The sequence below is a fragment of the Colletotrichum fructicola genome (assembly GCF_000319635.2).
Source record: "Colletotrichum fructicola Nara gc5 chromosome Unknown KSG_Nara_v1_contig10, whole genome shotgun sequence".
Classification (NCBI taxonomy): Eukaryota; Fungi; Ascomycota; class Sordariomycetes; order Glomerellales; family Glomerellaceae; genus Colletotrichum; species Colletotrichum fructicola.
In genome coordinates this window covers 1,915,354-1,932,973 of record NW_027094060.1, presented here as the reverse complement: position 1 = coordinate 1,932,973, position 17,620 = coordinate 1,915,354, and the positions used below count along the sequence as shown (strand labels likewise).

General features: G+C 53.3%; 6 protein-coding genes across 6 annotated transcripts; 4 read left to right on the top strand and 2 right to left on the bottom strand.

Annotated features, from left to right (window-relative positions):
* Window positions 1-105: 105 nt before the first annotated feature.
* CGGC5_v016027 (uncharacterized protein) lies at window positions 106-1,073 on the top strand (the record flags this gene model as incomplete). The annotated part of the gene is made up of 2 exons (XM_032027302.1): window positions 106-223; window positions 277-1,073. The coding sequence occupies 2 exons, from the start codon at window positions 106-108 to the stop codon at window positions 1,071-1,073; spliced, it is 915 nt and encodes a 304-aa protein (XP_031876328.1).
* A 6,586-nt stretch (window positions 1,074-7,659) lies between these two features.
* CGGC5_v016026 (uncharacterized protein) lies at window positions 7,660-9,019 on the top strand (the record flags this gene model as incomplete). The annotated part of the gene is made up of 5 exons (XM_066153415.1): window positions 7,660-7,825; window positions 8,061-8,134; window positions 8,188-8,531; window positions 8,582-8,677; window positions 8,725-9,019. 5 exons carry the CDS (start codon window positions 7,660-7,662, stop codon window positions 9,017-9,019), a joined length of 975 nt encoding a protein of 324 aa, XP_066007148.1.
* Window positions 9,020-9,690: 671 nt separating this feature from the next.
* On the top strand, window positions 9,691-11,460 carry sol5-5 (Bifunctional solanapyrone synthase; the record flags this gene model as incomplete). The annotated part of the gene is made up of 6 exons (XM_032027299.1): window positions 9,691-9,777; window positions 9,831-10,095; window positions 10,142-10,305; window positions 10,359-10,530; window positions 10,598-10,910; window positions 10,962-11,460. The coding sequence occupies 6 exons, from the start codon at window positions 9,691-9,693 to the stop codon at window positions 11,458-11,460; spliced, it is 1,500 nt and encodes a 499-aa protein (XP_031876288.1).
* Window positions 11,461-14,137: 2,677 nt separating this feature from the next.
* On the bottom strand, window positions 14,138-14,404 carry CGGC5_v016024 (uncharacterized protein; the record flags this gene model as incomplete). Its single annotated transcript, XM_066153414.1, has 2 exons — window positions 14,138-14,162; window positions 14,214-14,404. 2 exons carry the CDS (start codon window positions 14,402-14,404, stop codon window positions 14,138-14,140), a joined length of 216 nt encoding a protein of 71 aa, XP_066007149.1.
* A 946-nt stretch (window positions 14,405-15,350) lies between these two features.
* CGGC5_v016023 (uncharacterized protein) lies at window positions 15,351-16,790 on the top strand (the record flags this gene model as incomplete). Its single annotated transcript, XM_066153413.1, has 3 exons — window positions 15,351-15,443; window positions 15,489-15,967; window positions 16,022-16,790. The coding sequence occupies 3 exons, from the start codon at window positions 15,351-15,353 to the stop codon at window positions 16,788-16,790; spliced, it is 1,341 nt and encodes a 446-aa protein (XP_066007146.1).
* Window positions 16,791-16,864: 74 nt separating this feature from the next.
* CGGC5_v016022 (uncharacterized protein) lies at window positions 16,865-17,460 on the bottom strand (the record flags this gene model as incomplete). Its single annotated transcript, XM_066153412.1, has 3 exons — window positions 16,865-16,873; window positions 16,946-17,245; window positions 17,299-17,460. The coding sequence occupies 3 exons, from the start codon at window positions 17,458-17,460 to the stop codon at window positions 16,865-16,867; spliced, it is 471 nt and encodes a 156-aa protein (XP_066007145.1).
* Window positions 17,461-17,620: the final 160 nt, after the last annotated feature.

The window sequence follows — 17,620 nt, the reverse complement described above, 5'->3', positions numbered from 1 at the left end:
GATGCAGGCTTCCTTGTCACCAACTTCATCGGCTTATAAAGCCTTGAGCGCCAGCCACCATTCATTCCAAAAGCTTTCAGAGCACCGCTGCATCATATTGACAGCATGAAGTTCGTATCGAAACTGTTCCGTAAGCTCATATACCCTTCAGATGGTGGCAACAACGGACAACGCAGCGACGGCGAGAATGACAAGCCTGGGGATGTTGCAAACGCTAGCGAAGGTGAGTTTACGTCATATTTTCAAGTATAAGCTTCAATACTCATGGCTGAACAGGCGTTGAAGACCCTCCGCCTGCCTACAACTATCGTGACTTCCAACCTGAGTCTTCGTCATCCTCGAAGCACCAAGGCTTGGTTGCCTCGACCCCCGAGGATCCTTATGCGTTTTTGTCATTCTTTGACACCATCTTTCTTATCGATGACTCAAGCTCGATGAAAGGTGCTTCGTGGCATGAGGTGCGGCTCGCCCTCAAAGCAATCGTCCCGAAATGCGTTGCTCATGACGCCGACGGCATCGATCTCTACTTTCTGAATTACCAAACAAAAGACGAAGGAAACGCCGACCAAGGAAAGGCCTCTGGAGGCTTCCGCAACATCAAGATGAGCGAAAATGTTGGGAAGACTTTTAGCACAGTTGGTCCCAGAGGCGCCACATTTACCGGCCAACGCCTGCATCACATCCTCAAGCCTCACCTCGAGTTGCTAGAACAGAAAAAAGACGATATAGACACCGTCAAAGCTTTGAACATCATCGTCATCACTGATGGGGCCGCTAACGATGATGTAGAGGCCCCTATTATCACTGCGGCCAAGAAGCTTGACAAGCTCGGTGCCCCTATGCACCAGCTTGGTATACAATTCTTCCAGGTCGGCAATGATTGCGGAGCCAGAGAAGCCCTCCGTGAGCTGGATGATAGTCTTGGTCAAGACCTTCGCGACATTGTCGACACCGTTACATGGAACGAAGGACAGCCTGGCAAGCTTACTGCAGACCACATTCTCAAAGTCCTTCTTGGAGCAGTGGTGAAGCGGCTTGACCGTAAACCAGCAAGAGGTCGGGGCAGTAAATGAGGCCGAGTGTATCAAGCGCTCCTTGCCCAACATCTCATCTTGGATGTGCGGAAAGGATTACGGACGTGTCGTGTGTAGTTTATCAACAAGATCGGGGTTTCGGACCACGCAAAGGAGCATTTGTTTGTCAATTGGTACCATAGTGTACCCCTCACCGCGTGACCAGAAGCAATGGAGACATCCTGGCAGCTTCACCGCGTAAACGATTGGTGTCTTCTATCTTTGAGGAGTCTTGGGCGCGCGGCAGTACCGAATAGCACCGACTTCTTTTTATCGTGAAACAATGGAAACATTGGGGAAGCATTCAAAGGGCTCCGTTGCTCAACACCCATCGCCGGAAGTTCGCTGAGATGGGTCAACCCCGGTAGACTAGCAAAGGCCAAACGCTTCGTCGATGAAGCATTGGCGCTAGACAGGCAGCTGAGACATATGGCTTGAGAGAATCGCGTCAGCAAATAATCATGACACCTCGTCTTTCAATAGCCCGTAATCATACTGTGAAGTTTCATGGTACATCTTACGAGTGCGAGCATCCAAAGATATTGATTTCAAAACACTACAGCCCGTTCATTGTCCTTATAATAGCCATGACTATTGATCTACAAGCGTGAATCGTGTGGCACATCTACCAACGAGCATCTGAAGAGACAACCAATTGCCCATGGCCGAAAGCCTTTCGGCTTTGACTCCCTAGATCACCAGCTGTTCCCCTTTGGAGACCGCAGAATAAGCCTGAATTTTGAGGGTCCTTCAGCATATCTCTTCGCTGTTCACCGAGAGTCCTTCCCAGTTCACGGCAAGACTCTGGTACTTGCGCAGCTATTCGTGTGTCGGCTTCAGGCAGCCTATGCGGAGGATCATTGTCTAGGATGAACGGTCAGGTCCACTTGCTTATGGTTCGATCAATCCGAAAAGTTTTAAATCAGCTTACCTCGAGGCACGTTCGCTCTTGCTTTTTGAGAATGCAACCTGCAAAGCACGTGGGGCCCTGAATCGTCTCTGTGAGAAGGCATGAAAGTTCTTCAGATGCTTCCAGAAACTGCACCAATTGCGGAACTCTTTCATGCGCATACTTTCGCATTTCCCCAACTTGTGCTCAACTTCAAGGTGCTGAAGAAGTAGCTTCAAGTTCTTCACATCGTTCAACTCCAATCCATTGATTTGCGGATGAGCTTGGTGCACAGGACGCTCATAGCAAAGGCAGTAGCATTGCGTGTCACTATCGTGGGTCGCAAATAGGCTGCTCCAGCCGAACGGAAGGAGGCAGATCCATGTTGTCCGCAGCCTCGGATTGTCCTTTCTATGATAATCGATTTAGTCTTGTATGACGCCTGGCTGACTGGCGCTCGAGCAGTCTACAAAGTGAAGAGATGACCCTCTGAATTCTTCACCGCGGGTCGTAAGCTCACCAAAGTTCGCTTCAGGTGCGAGATACTCCAATACACCGTCTTCCTCATTTGGTAAGATAGGGTCCGTCTCTGCGTCTCGTGTTATCGAAAAACACTGTGAGGCGGTATCCGCCATCAAAAGGGGGTCGATGGGGATTTCTGTGATGACCTTAGGCTGATTCTCGGAGAACAGCGGCACAACCGGAGCGTGGGTAACTGAGATATTGGTGGTTGTTGAAAGTAGCTGCTTGTCCGAGAGGATAGACGAAGTCGTTCCGGGAGATGCGTGACTGGAATATGGGAAGTGATGGAAATTACGCTGAGACTTGTGAACTTCCATTGTCGAAATGTTGAACAGACTTGTCTTCTGCCTGAGGTTGGTGAGTTCTTCGTCCTCGCTGGGCGGCCTAGGATTTGATGCCCAGAACCGGGCGTCGTAGTATTGAACGAGACGCATGCGACTGCCATCGGGCATTTTCATGTAGCAGGCTTGCCTGGTGAGCATGCCTGGCCTGGAAGCTCCCTCGGTTCCGCCATGTTCAAGAGTTTCGCTTCCTGATGCCAGCGGCTGTCTGTTGTCATTGACACGCTGCTGATAGGTTGTGAAGACTCCATCATCTCTGCCCGGTCCCCATCTCATGCCATCGCGCCATCTTTGTATCCCTACTTGGTTTGGGTCCCATACGAAAACGTGACCAGGACGAATCAACTCATAGTCACTTTTCACCGGCCTCTTTAGTAGCGGAGTCAACAGCCCCTTATTGCAGGCCTCAAAGAGGATTGTGACGTCTTCGAGGGTTCGAGCAAGTCCTTCATACGTTGGCTGAAGCATCATAAGGCGCACTGGAGTCAGGAGCAAGGAGGATGAGAAATTGTTGCGAGTTCTGAGTACATTGAACGAACAGGGTTGACAATCACTCACAATCAGAACAGGTCAGCTGAACAGGTCCTTTTTGTACGAATGGTCTATGGGGGCTGATACGTTGCTTTTAGGGCCTTGACATAGGTTCTCGCGCCACGCAGCCTTGCTCTTGGAATTTTATGTGCAAAGACTGGCCTCTGTGCTTTTTCTTCCACGAAAACGTTGACCACTGCGCTTGTACCAAGTTCAAACGCCGCGCAGATCTGACAGCCGCGTTCAAGTATGGGGCTTTTCTGAAAACTAATGATTAAGGGGCCGTACAGTGTTTTGACCCTGGTTCTTCTTGTCGGGAGTCTTTGTAGTGCTCGACAGAACACAGGTTTTCGAGCAGGCTGCGTACCCTGCCCCCTTGTCAGTAAGGTTGAGCGTGATCAGGTTGTCAGGCATATCGATTGGGACGTCCGCGATTGGCCATCTTCCGTCTGTGTTGAAGCATCTCATTTCAAGCAGACCCTAGACGTGCATTTGCTACAGATGTTCAAACAGCCCGCCTCGCTCCGAATCGTCGACCGATGAACAACCTGGAAGCCTGCTCATCTCTTACTATGACGGTGAGAAAGTGCCAAAGGCTCGACAGGGCAGCCCCTACTAACCCCACAGATCGTCTGAAGGTGAAGGAAACAACCTCTTGGCGGCTACACGTAGTACACCTTCCTGGTCCGCCGCGGGTGACTGTCTGCACCCAGCAAGGGCCCAGCTGGCCCTGGGCAACAGGCAGTGGTCTGTGCCGCCGAGAATGGCGTTCTATGATACACACACACACACACACCAAGCAACAGAGCACTTTTGATCGCCAATAGTTTGCGGCACAAGGTTTGAATGGACAGAGGAGCGGAGACTTGTTGTTGACGACCCCTGGTAAGGCCAAATAAGCTCCCAGCCCGGCCCACGCCATCGTGCATAGACCGAGGGGATGGCCGGCGTTCCCTGCCCGTCCCGCATTTCATCTCAATCCAGCGGGACCTCCGTCAGTGGTTAAGCGCTGGTCAGAGCTTCGGGGGTGCATGCAGCAACAAGTGGCTCCACAGACGGTGGTACTGGGTAGGCCTGTTCGGACCCTTGTCCGGAGCCTGCATTGACGCTCGCCTGGAGCACCAACAGCAGAAAACAGATCTCACACCTCCCCTGTCATCCACTGGCGGGGCACCTCGCAGGGCGACTCGTACGGTGGTACCATGCGGGCCCGCTCGTACCTTACTTCCTGGAAGAACACTTTCGTGCGTACCCAGCCCCGTCGTAGAGGTCCCTGACGGAGCGAGCCAGGGTGCGCGAGAGTCTCGCAACGGGGGACAGGCCACTTTGCTGATCTCGAGGTGGGTGGGGCTCGGCCGAGTAATCATCCCTGCACACCGGTGCTCTTGCAGAGGATCGCAAACTGGCTCCGTGGCTACCGCAACCAAGGCCGCCGTGTCGCGGAGCGCAGCCAACAGCTGGCGTGCGAGACGCTTTTGGACGTGCGAACTGCTTGGCGCAGCGGCCCAATCGAGGGCCGGGCTCGTACAAGCTCCCCAGCGCCCGGCAGCCAACTGAGTGGCCGTTGCCAACGCCAGTCCCGGCTTTCGTCTGGTTTTGCGTCGCCCTCGCATGGCACACTTACGTGAATCTGCACCCGTTGGCTATCCCCCGCATGACATGTTGTATGAATGACGAGAATCCCTCGGCGTGGTGCTGTACGTCGTCTCCGTCGGGCTCCTCTGACGGCCACGGATGAGGCTCGCAGTGGCAATTAACAGCGCTATTCATGACTCAGGACAGCCCTCCACTGATTTCCGCGCCAATACCTATCCTTGAAGCAGGCATTTCTCGAACCACTTTGCTGCTTGGCACTAGGCTCGACTCGCTTTTGCACTCATGGCCGAGGAGAGATGGTGTATTCAGTCGCGCCGGACAAGGATCCAGCCCGCCTTCAAGCGGCAATGAACAACACAAGCCCAACCATAAAACACACCAGGAACACAGGCCAACGCCGCCGGATTATCATGTACATCTCGAAGTAGATACAATTGGCAAAGGTGGCCATCACGAACCAATCTCTGTCGCTTCGGGACCAGATAAGGTCGTGCCTGGAACATAGTTAGCCGCGGCAGTTATCTTTTGTCCGTCAATCCTCATCATTTCCATATACAACAAAGAATTCGGATCGCTCGTGGCAGCAGCCGACTGCATTCGGTGTACACGCCATTGTGAAAGGCGTAGAGGGCCACCAGGAAATATATTTGAGCATCTTCAAGGGTATTTCCACGCTCCCGATCGACCATGATGTCAATGGCCAGCCTCATATAGCTGATTTCGGGTTTGGCTGCAAAGTTTGGCGCCGGACCGATCCCTGTCCAGGTCACTTGCTCCTGTTGGCAAGGTTGGCCAAGGCCCACGATAACCAGCGCAAAGGCGTCTCTCCTGGTGGGGCAAGACGTCTTGGGATCGATCCATCTCCGAATGAACGCAGTTACGAGTTCTTCCGGCCGTGAACAAGGCAGGCAATGGTATTTGCGGAGTATCTGTGTCGGACTGGTGGCCTCCGAGCGGTTCTTCCCTTCGATGTCTTTCGCTGCCAATCTGAGGTTGGTATCAAGGTCGTTCGAGTTGAGATGGGTGAAATGAGTAAAGAGAGCTGAACCAGTGTTCAACCAAGACAAATCAGACTCTTGGTGTCTCGATGGCCCGTATCCGTCAGCACACAAGCCAGTCTTGCTGGAACTCATGATTGTCATTGTGCACTCGACGCTGCGTCCTCCCGGTCCAGTAGTGTCTACACGCGCTGCGTCAGCATCACGTCCGGTCACGATGGCTCTTGCGCATCGCTCCCATGTTCAAAGGCAAAAGCCTGGTGGGTGAATTGACTCACGGTGAAGATGGATGGTTTACGCCGCCTGTGTATGGCGAGAGACGCAGCAGCAGAGAGGGTGCGTTGGGGGCCCAAGATCATCTGTGGACTGGGGACAGCTACGATTTGATAGGGGACTTTATAAGCGGGGTCTCCTTCGCCCCAGCGGGAGATAATACACGTGACCCTTCATCACATGAGCAGGCTTCCTTCTCCCACCTTGGCCAATTCTTGCAGTTGTTTACCGCATACCGTTTCCCTGCTGTGGCGGTTTCGCGGACCAGAAGTATTCCACAGCACGCCACATAGGCCTGGACTGTAGCGAACTTACGATTCCAGTTTTATTTGACTGCGCGTCTCACCAACTGCCAACCCGAATTCTGCGCGGAATCTGGGAGCCCATGCTCCGGGGGGTGCCAACGCGACATCCGTCGGCTCAATGTACGCTTGTCGTGTTGGGCTATCCAGAGACTTTCACAAAATACGTAGTTCCCGCGCAACAAAGTGATTTCCGTCGCTCCCCCGGATCCAAAGCGCTGATCTTATGCATAGAAGCATGGTTTGAAAGAAGGTTCCATCCACGAGAACCCAATGCTTCGGCGGGGGACGAAACCAATATGTGCTTGGGCCACAGGCTATTTCTAGCAGCCCGCTGTATTAGCATCGCCCCAGAAAAGAGGAGAATGGTTGTTACGTCTACCTACGCAAAAGTCCCCGCGGAGTCTTCCCGAATCCCGCCATCAACGAGAAATAGGACACCTCGCCACGCCCCGATGTGGAATTAGGTAGCGCAAAACGACGTGGAAATACGATGCCATTCTCTTCTAACCATACCGACAGGCAGTTGACCCTGGGCCAGAGAGCTTTGAGCGAGCCGGGATAGGGGACACCTGGAGTTCTGCTGGCCCTCATACGGTTTTCACTGATGGTAAGAGCTCATGGGCGGTCTCGCGGACGTTCAGGATCGCGCCAGCTCTCACGCTGTTGAATCGTAGCTGCGCGATGTACCTGAGTGTATTCGGTTCTGCCCCGATCAACGGGTAAGTTGGTCCAGAGGAACTAACCAGAGGAGGTTCTACCTCACGAATTTCCTTTGGATGGTGCGTGCAACATCGCCAAACAACGGGATCTGTTGTTCATGCTTCGGCTACAGCCAGAGCAGGAATATTGCGGCCGAATCGTCGTCGGAAACTCACTGCAGAACTTGCACATTGATTCCTTTCAGCTGCTCCCTCGTGCAAGCAGCATTGAGAGCCCCGGTCGGGCATTTGATTAACGTCTCAAACCCGACTGCAACGTGAGATGGGCGAGGCGTGGCGCCAATCTGCGTTGCCTTCAGGGATTGAAAGTCCAACGCATTATAAGAGGGGGACAATTCCTCAGCGTTCTTTTCTGGGGCCCTGATCGATATCGCAAACCATCACCTTAGTCGTCTGTTGTTCCCCGACCATCATGAACGACCTCAACATGCATCCAACGATCACAGCGACACCACCGCCAGGCAACTTGGTCGACCTACACTATTGCGTTTTCGGTATTGGTTCTGGCGTTGCAACACTGCTTTGCTTCTTGCGGCTGTGCAGCAGGCACCATCTCCGCACGCTGGGGAGAGATGACTGTGAGTTAACTATCACGTTTCACGAGGACATTGGGCGGAAACTGCATCCACGGCTGGGCTAATACACTACCAGTGTGGCTGGTCTTTTCCTGGGTAAGTTTGAGATCAAGAATCACTTGAACTTCGCCTGAAACTGACGTTAAGTCTCAGGTTTTTTCAACCGCAATGCAGCTTTTGATGATAGGTAGAAATCTCCCATGGTATGACACCAAACATGCTTACGAGGTCGGCATAGTCGCCATACAGATGAAAACAATGTGCTACCACAGCAAAGATATACCCGGCGACCGCTTTCAAGTTTATGCCGAGGTGCGCACCTCGTCATTTGAAAGATGAAGAGCCATGACTGACACTCGCTTTAGCTTAGTTATAACGCGGCGCCGGCATTTATGATGTCCATTGGTTGTGCGAAAATGTCTATCCTATGCTTTTATTTGCGCACCTTCCCCAGCCCGTACTTCAAGGCCATAGCCAGGGTCACTCAGGGCCTTGTGGTGATGGTCACGTTCCCTATCACCTTGTTGCTATACCTCTCTCGCTTTGAACACCTGGGTCTCGACGATGTGGCTCTCTTCCTAGCAACAGCTGGAGCAAACGTCGCCATGGATGCTGTGTTGCTCGCTCTGCCAATACCGACGGTTTTTGCCCTCCAAATGAGTTGGAAGAAGAAGTCTGTCGTTACATGTTTCTTCAGCCTGGGATTGATGTACGTTAGCCATCCAGAGTGTTCGTAGCAGGAGCTAATACGGCCTTCAGAACAATGGGCACATCCATCGTTAGACTGTATCTCCTCAAAGGGATACTGGGTAGCTCTGATCTCACATGGGACGCCGCGCCCGCGAACATTACCTCGTAAGCCACCCCAGATCACGGGAATAACATTCATTGACGAACGATAGATTTCTCGAGGTGAATTTTCATCTGATTTGTGCCTGCATGCCTGCGGTATACAAGTTTTTCAAGGAACTCAAATGCTTCAAGGCCGTTTCCCCCAACCCGACCTACCAAAGTCACGTCTCGGGCACCCGGCAGCCGACCTTGAAAAGCTCCAGTCAAATCCGACTGCACGAGCTCCGGGGTGGCTTCGACGTGGAATCAGGAAGGGCTCCGTCGCGAGGCAAATCGAGCGGTACGGCTAGTGATGGAGTGGATGATCCGGAGCGACTTCCTGACCAGGACTGGCATTCAGGATAGCGGCTCGATCCTTGCCCGCTCGCAGACGGGCCCCTTGCTGTCTTCGGCCGATGTATAACGGCTGATTGCCAGCCTGCCGTTCATTTCCTTACGCCCACCGAGGTGGTGGAGTAGCATAGCAACGTGAATAAGGACTGGCTGCCTGGCACATAGGTAGACATGGCCGGCTGGGATCGGGTGGACGGCAACAACCACAACTCAGTCTTGGCAATCGTGAATATACTGAGCTGCCCTTTTGGGTGATTTGTCCGTCAATGTTTTGCTTAAACCAGTGCGTAAACCAGTCTCAATCCTGGCCGATTTGACAAGCCTCAACAACGCGTCAACCATGCGAAGCTGAAGTGATGCAGGCGTGGCCAAAAAAGCCAGGGCCTGGACCCCCAGAGGCGACGGCATCAAGGCCTGTAGTATCCTCGCTGACCCCGATGAGGGTTGCTCCGCGTCTCCACTTTCCCTCCACTTTACTGCCAGGACGCTTGCTGTTGGCACTGTCATGTATTCTACAACTTTCGGGGGGTTGTCCTCTGGGACCCTCGGAGGGGCTTCGTGTCCATAGATGGGCACATTCTCTGGCCCATTCGTGGCTATAAAGGCTCGTCAATATTCCCTTTTTATTCATACTTACCACCGCGAACAATCACACCCTCCATCTTGATATCCTTGTCGCAAATATGAACGCCTTGTTTCTCACGCTCACATCTAGTTTGGTGTTTGGATTTGTCGGTGCAACTACTACAGGAAGCGCCCCGCGCCAGTGTGTACGTCGTCACCACCCAGGGGCATCCCTCTCATACTGACATTGCGTTGGAAGTGTGCTGCCCTTTTGAGTCAGAACAGCCTTGCGGGGAGAGTTCTCACCTCGCGTGATGATGGATTTGAGGCTCGACTGGATTCCTACTACTCCGCCAATGCCGCTAATCCACCTCAATGCATGGTGCTGCCTCAGAGCAAGAAGGACGTTGCCACAACCATCCAGGTTTTATCTGAAATTGGATGTGCATTTGGCATGAGAAGTGGAGCTCATTCTGCCTTCGCTGGGTCCAACGGTCTTGAGGGCGGCGTTACAATTGATTTCGGTAAGTCAACTGCTTTCAATGCTCTGGCATTTCTAATGCAAGCCAGGATACATGAATTCAACCGTGTATGACCCCTCCACTGGGATTGCTTCCATTGAGCCCGGGTCCACTTGGGGAGATGTCTACTCTGCTCTGGATCGGTTCGGCGTTACTGCTGTGGGGGGCCGGGCGTCTGTCGTCGGTGTTGGGGGGTTTACTACGGGCGGTGGTGTAAGTCGGTCACGATCGACCTCCCAACTTCTCTAAAGACTAACTCTCGTCAGTACTCCTTTCATACCGGTAACAGAGGGTTTGCCTGTGACAATGTCGTCAACATCGAAGTCGTGCTTGCCAATGGTACCATTGTGAACGCGAACAGGCACGAAAATGCGAATCTCTTGAGGGCTCTAAAAGGGGGCTCTGGAAACTTCGGATTAGTGACAAACATCTCCACTAGTGAGTGCCCTGTTACCTCGCTCGCCAACAATTGCGTCATACCCAACCGTCTGACCTCTTTTCTCAGGGGCCGTTCCATCAAACAAGATTTGGGGCGGTATCACGACGTATGCCTTGAACAATACAGATAAGGTAGTCGATGCGTATACGAAGTTTGTCAACAAAATGGATGACGACCCGGCCAGTCAAGCCATAGTAACCCTTCTCTATGGAAAGGAAGGGTTCAGCCTTGTCTCGGTGCTGACCAACAGCAACGCCAAAAGCACCGCCCCGGCTTTCAACGAATTTGTCAAAATTACAAACATTTCGAGCACAGCTCGCGTTGGATCCGTAGCCGAAATGGTTCCGGAGTTCACCGGTCCGACTCCCCTCGGTCTATAGTACGTCTCTTATGAAGCTTTGAGGAAGCGCCATGACTAATCATAATACAGTGCTAACTGGATGACCGGCACCGCCTTGCATGATCAACAACTGATGTATTTCATTCTCCGCACAGTCAAGAAATATATCAATCGGATGCGACTCGCCGCGCCATCTTCGAACTTCGAGCTGCTCACTCAGTTCCAGCCGGTAACACGGTCAATGGTGGCTCGTGGCGCCGAACAAGGTGGCAACGTACTTGGCCTGGAGCGGGTGGTCGCGGACGGTCCGGCTCTCATGTGGCTGCTTGCCCTGACAGTGGACACCGCAAAGAACCAGGAGCGAATCTTACCTTTGTTACTCCAATTGGAACGTGATATCAACCGGTACGCTGATGAAAAAGGGACTTCAAGGCACTGGGAGTTTTTGAACTACAGCGGCCTGGGACAGAATCCTATCTTGGATTATGGGACATTGGAGGTCGATTTTATGAGAAGTGTTTCGCGGGAATACGACCCACAAGGTGTTTTCCAGCGTTTGCGAAAGACAGGTTTCCACATTCCCATGTAGGGCACACTCATAGCCAAGAGGCCTGAAGGTGGGACAGGGTATTAATTCGCCAGTTCTGTTCGCGGTAAGAGACGATTACCAGGCGGTAGGCGGATCTCTTTTCACCTAGCTCTGAATAGCAGCGGAATGACGTTCCGAGTCATGTCTCTCAATTCATATATTTCGGGCAGTCAAACGAACAGCATCCGCAGAACTGGAGAAATTTGCTTCCTGTCGTGATCGGCAGAGTCGCCTTCGAATGCCCAATAGGGCCTGTGTGCAGCGTCCCAGGGGGTTTGCGCTCCAGAGTCTAGGCCTACCATGCTCTTCATACGGTCTGATGTTGGGGTGTTGCCCTCAAGGCCAACCTCCCTGGAGCCCCGCGACATGTCCCTTTTAGTTCCCGCCAGGGGGGGCTAACCAGAAGGTGCCCTCAGTACCCATAATACAAAGCCACCAACAGAGGGCCAGTAGGGAAGTAATGAGAGCCTCAAGAGGGCTCGTATGCCCTCCGCATGCGGTCTTTAGAGGGCTCTCTAGAGCCCCTCAGAGGTCCTCAAGCAAACCGTAGGCCAGCATTCCCGCCACTTATCACAGTATCTATCCCACAACTACCCCTGTAGGGACCGTTGAGGTCGCTAAAAGGCACATGTCTCAGGGCTCAAGGAGATGGAAATAAGAAGGCTTCCAGCGTAGAATGATGGCCTTAAGATGCTCATGACAAAAGCCTTCAGAATCAAGGTTGGTCAGGGATGGCCAACGTTCCTCAAGAGGGTTTTGACATACCAAAGCAGTATTATTGGCGGGATGATGCGCGCAATCGCACAGAAATGGACGACCACCGCTGTTTAGGACTTGTGCTTTCAAGATGAAAACAGCGGGCTCACTCTGGCATATGGCTTTGACTGACGTGACCGCGCGGGAAAATGCAACACTTTGCTCCGCACCATACTTGTTTTTGAACACAAACATTCCCCTGAAGAGTCTATCTCGTTCCCAATTTGCATGTCTTCGGGGGTGAGGCAGCCAACACAACTCTATGTGCAGGTTGGATCGTGCAGAGCATAGCGATGACCATCTATCTCGCTGCCCGCGACGCGACAACAAATCAGTAGTCCCAAATCTGCAAATATTCGTCGGGGAAAAGCGTCCGGTTAGCCATGATGCGCAATCCGATTGGGGCGGTTGGCTCTCGGTGGCTTCGTTCTGCTACCCCTGAATGTGGGCAGCAGAGTTACATGATTGCTCCGCACCACGATCATTAGTGAACACGGACAATCCCCTGAGGACTCTGTCTCGTTTCCCTACACTCTCAAGCGCGCCCACCCCAATTTGCCTGTTTTCGGAGGTAAGGCAGCCAACACGACGAACATCTGAGCCCATCTGCGCGAAAGGCATTACTCTCTGTGGCCTTCGAGGTACAGGCAACAGGTCTCTGTGCCATTGCTAGCATTCGCAATACTACGTGCGTTAACTGCTTTACTGTATATGGCATCCGTTGCGCGAGTACAGTGGTGTCACGGGGATCCATAGCAAGAAGTCAGCATGGAGAGAACAACGACCTGGCTGTAATGACCCTGGAGCAACATGACTGGACTGGTGGCACTGGCTAGCTGCTCTGAGTCGATGATCGCGGCGCCCTGCGGCCTCTGATCGGCCAACGCCCGCCTGCCCAGACCAGCGGAGTGCCAGTCTGCAAGCGTCGACCGCCTCTTGAGCTGCCCCTGACGCTGCAGTTACCCCTCTCCGACGTCCGCCAGCCGTGTCCCAGCAGCGTCCCTCCCTGGCCGGGGAGAAAACACGTCAAGCCCACCAGTCGATGACCAGCAGCCCCGCGCGAGCCCCTTTCCGAACGCTCCAGAGCGCCCGCGTCTCTCCCATTGACAGGTGCGAGCTGCTCGTTGACTGACTCGGCACGAGGGGCGACCTGGCGCCGGGTTGCGCGGAACGCTGCCACTCCTCGTCCTGGAAGGTGTGCCGGTGGCAATCGAGGGGACCCATTGGTCACGATACGCTGGGGTGTCGGTCGTCTTGGGTCGGCCGCCCCGTTGCCGACGTGCTGTGCCGATGTAGAGCTGCAGTTGCCGATGGAAGGGCTTCAAGCACAGCAGACCCCGCCAACGCCGGCCACAGCAGCGGGACGAGCGTCTGGATGCCACCAGAAGACCTCCACAGGGCCGGCGCACACTGATCCGGGGCGGCTACTCTCCCACCAAGAAACAAGCGTCTTGGGAAGATGGCTTTTCATGTTTGATTAACTCTACTATTAGAAGGTTCTACTGCGAACACAGCAGTGCGCTTTCTACTCTGCATGGTGCAGCCCTGACAAACGCACTCCAAGAATATGTATGAAATTACGGGAATCACAGAATACCGCAGTGGCACAGCACCTTAGCAAGGCCACTACCCTGTCCGAGGCTCCTGAATGCCAGCCGTTCATCGCTCGCCGCGCACCTCAGCCTGATGAGACCAAGATCATCAACAGGAGGCAATGCCAGCAAAAAGACAAATCCAACACCTACATCCATCGCATGCGACAAAGCCACTGATCTGCAGGCCACAAGGCTGGCGTGCATATGTGCGCAGTTGCGGGGTTCACGTCTCATCACCTGCCCGCCTGCGTACGTCGCACCGCTGCTGCTTCGATTGAGAAGGTGCTATCTGCTCTTCCCTTCACTATAAAGGCATGACAGTGTGTTCAAAGTCCTATAGGCGTGTTGTTCCTGTATCTTTTGTCAGTTGTCAGACTCAGTCAACGGACAAGAAGCTATCACCGTCTGATCATGTTCTCCCAGGGGATCGGCGCTGACGGCTTGCACTCGCTGCAGAGCTCATCGCCCCGGTACTCAAAGTGCGTCACGCACAGCTGGCAGCGCTCCTGGGTCCTGATATACTTCTTGCACCAACGGGACACAATGTATCTCTTGTGGGAACAGCGAAACTCGCGCTGCGTATAGTCGCACATTTTAGCTCATCTGAACAGTAGAGATCTTACTGGTAAAATGCAGTGAAAGGAACTATCTGCCTTTTCTTAACAAGCAGAGAGAACATCACTGCTCGTTGCTGATTGGCCGCAGCAGATCTCATGCCCGGCCGATCCAGATCTGGCGCAGGGAGCACATTCCTTACAGTCTGCCCCTCATCTATCTGTAAATCGTTAGCTATCCAAATGATAGCAACAGCAGATGATAACCTCCATCCTTCCTTTTCTCCCCAACACACTAGCCTAATGAGGACAACTGCGTTGCGCTATTTGCGTGCCTGGGAACATTTGTACGGATCGGCTCTACGTCCGGGGATGAGGAGACTGAGGGTGTGCCAGCCCTGCGGTCTGCTAACCGTCTGATTGGTCAGGGGAGCAGGGATCTGTTCTCCGCACCCAAGAAGAATGAATCGCCAGGGCGTAAAATTGCTAGGGGAGGATCTGCTGGAATAGTGGATGTACTATGCAGTAGCTATTGTACTGCATAGTATGATGAAAGGGGGGGTGGCTTCTGTAGTTCCCACCCACCCACAGGCCGCAAGTTGACCTATGCAGACACCCTAAGCCACTCCTATGCAGTACACACTAGCTAACGCACACCCCTATCACCTGCATAAGCCTCCTTGTCTGCCAACGCCAGGCAAACGCCACCAAAAAACCCCAGCCATAAAGACAATGTCAGACGGACACTGCCAAAAAGACCATTTCATCTGACATTGGTCCTCCCACTGTCCTAGAAACCCTTGTTCATCTGACATTGCTCCTCCCACCGTCCTAGAAACCCCTGTTCGTCTGACATCGCCGCTCATACCGCCCTATTACCCCTTGGTCGTCTAACATTGACCGTAGACCACACCAGCAAGCCCTTCCACACCAAGCAGTTCTTCCCATCTCCTCTCAAAGAACTGATTCTTGACGATTCGCAACGATGGGGAACGTTGAAAGCCGACAGTTTGCAGACGCTCTCTCGTCCTTATGCCAAGGAGCCGATGACATTGGCGAGCAGTTGCAGGACTCGCAGGTACGATCCTCCCTTGCTCCTATCGGACATTACTCACCACCATAGTTTCTTTCGGCGCTGCGGACCTTCCTTAGGCACGTCGAGCTGGTTTGGGACAAGCTTCCTACGGGCGTGACTAACGTCATTAAACAGAAGTTTCTCCCCTCTTTCAACTCAGAAAAAGATATTGACGCATGGGTGCTGCATGAGATATTCCACATCAGCAGGTTCGCGGACGATCCGCCGACAGACCTCTACAGACAGATCAATGAGCCAGGACCATCCGACAGAGCCACGCCGCAATTAATTGCTGCTAGAAAGAATGTATGGCTTGTTGCATTTGCCAGGGTGCACGAGCAGTTTCAATCCAAGGGCGATCGAAGCGCTCTGGCAAGACACCTGCAAGAGAGGCTGGGAGACGTTGACAAAAAGGTTCGAAAGAATTGCAGCGCATTCGCCACAGCAGGCGCACGGCTGGAAATGATAGCAAACGAAGTCGGGGGCTGTGGTGCACTGATCTGTGGCTTGAAAGTGCCGTCTTCGACGTAGGCCCTGCCTCACCAAGCCTGAAAGACTTCATTTGCTGACTGAATACCCAGCATCAATTCTCACGAGCGATTTAACAAGAGAAATAGAGAAAGCATTCATCAAACAGTCGATCAGGAACTTGCAGAGCGGCGCAACCCGGCGGTCCACGCTCTGCTTAGTGTGTATGAGCAGCAAGTGTGCGCTCACTTGAACAGGCAAGGGCTCTCCAAGAAGCGAAAGCGCGCAGACCAGCAGACCCAGGCACAGTCCCGAGCACGCACCGCGGAAAATCTAGTCCAACTATCAAATGGCAGGGGCGAGCCTACTCCGGAGACTATCCCAGAGGTCGTCCCAGAGGCTGTCCCAGACACCGCAATGGGTCAACTGTTGCCGGGGGCTTGTAGCTCATCAGTTTCAGCATTTCCAGGACACTACTACGCTGAATCTGACGACATTCCCCCTCCTCACGCAAGGATGCGTCATCAATCAGCTGCGCCGCCCACCAACACAACTACACAAGCCACCCGGTCTCCCAACTGGGGTTACACAGAGAGTTTTTATAACAACAACAGCCATCACTCTCTTGACAAGCGGCCGTTCTGCGCGGCTCCCTTGGTGGGAATCCCGAGCTCAGTCACATATGCCCCAGGGCATACCCGACAGCAGCCCGACACGACCTCAAACCTGCTATCCTATGACGTGTCGAACACACCAATAGGTGGCCGAACCGAGGAATCACGCGAGCCCATCTCTCTGCCGTATCACTTCGACACAACACACGGCGTGATAGATCTCGGCAAGCTACCATCAGCCGCAGTACAGCATCGATCCGGCTATTAAGAGGCGTGCAAACATGCAGAACAGACCACCAAGCATCGTTACCCAGTGCTATGGTGGCACGAATGAGCTATTGATCAGTCGCTCTATAGCGGTGGCTTTTGTTGTGGGCTTAAATAATATACATATACTAGACACCGTATATTTGTCCTTCTTACTATGAGAACAGCATCTGATATCAGATGGAAAGGCGACTCGATCTGCCAGATGATCGGAGTTCTGTCCTCTCCCATTTGCCAAGTGACCTCTGCCGCCTGCCTGTCCTCCGTCAGAACATCTTCGTCTGATGGACCTTCCCCTAGGAGAGGGAATTTCAGAGGAATGAAAACGGCAACGCTGCGAAGAGGTAATTCGAGGTGGCCTTTAGTCCTTAACGGGCCTATTAATCTGGTTTGATCCCAGTTTTGGCGTTCGCCTGAGATGCCTTTCTTCTCGATGAGCTCGACGATCTTCTGTTCCTACGACGATCAGCAACGATTTCACGACCCTTAACATGCAAACGTGAACGAACGGTTTGATCTCGGAACAGTTCCAGGATGGCGCGGTGTTCCTCTGTGGGCACTTCTACACAGCCATCCAGTCCATGGCTACAGGAGGTCTCGAATTTAGGCGTCTCCGCCCTGATCAGCTTCTGCAGCTCTGGTCCGGCTGGGTGTACTTGGAAAGGATTCATAGTGGTGAGTGACCAGTCGAGTCCTCTAGTAGGCTGCGGTGGTGGCTAGATTTCGAGAAGACCGCACCGCTGACATGTGGCCCCGTCCTCACTGGCAACGCTTGAAATGGACCATTCTCACGCACTGGGGGCGGGGTATGGAGCGCTGGTGAAGTAGGCT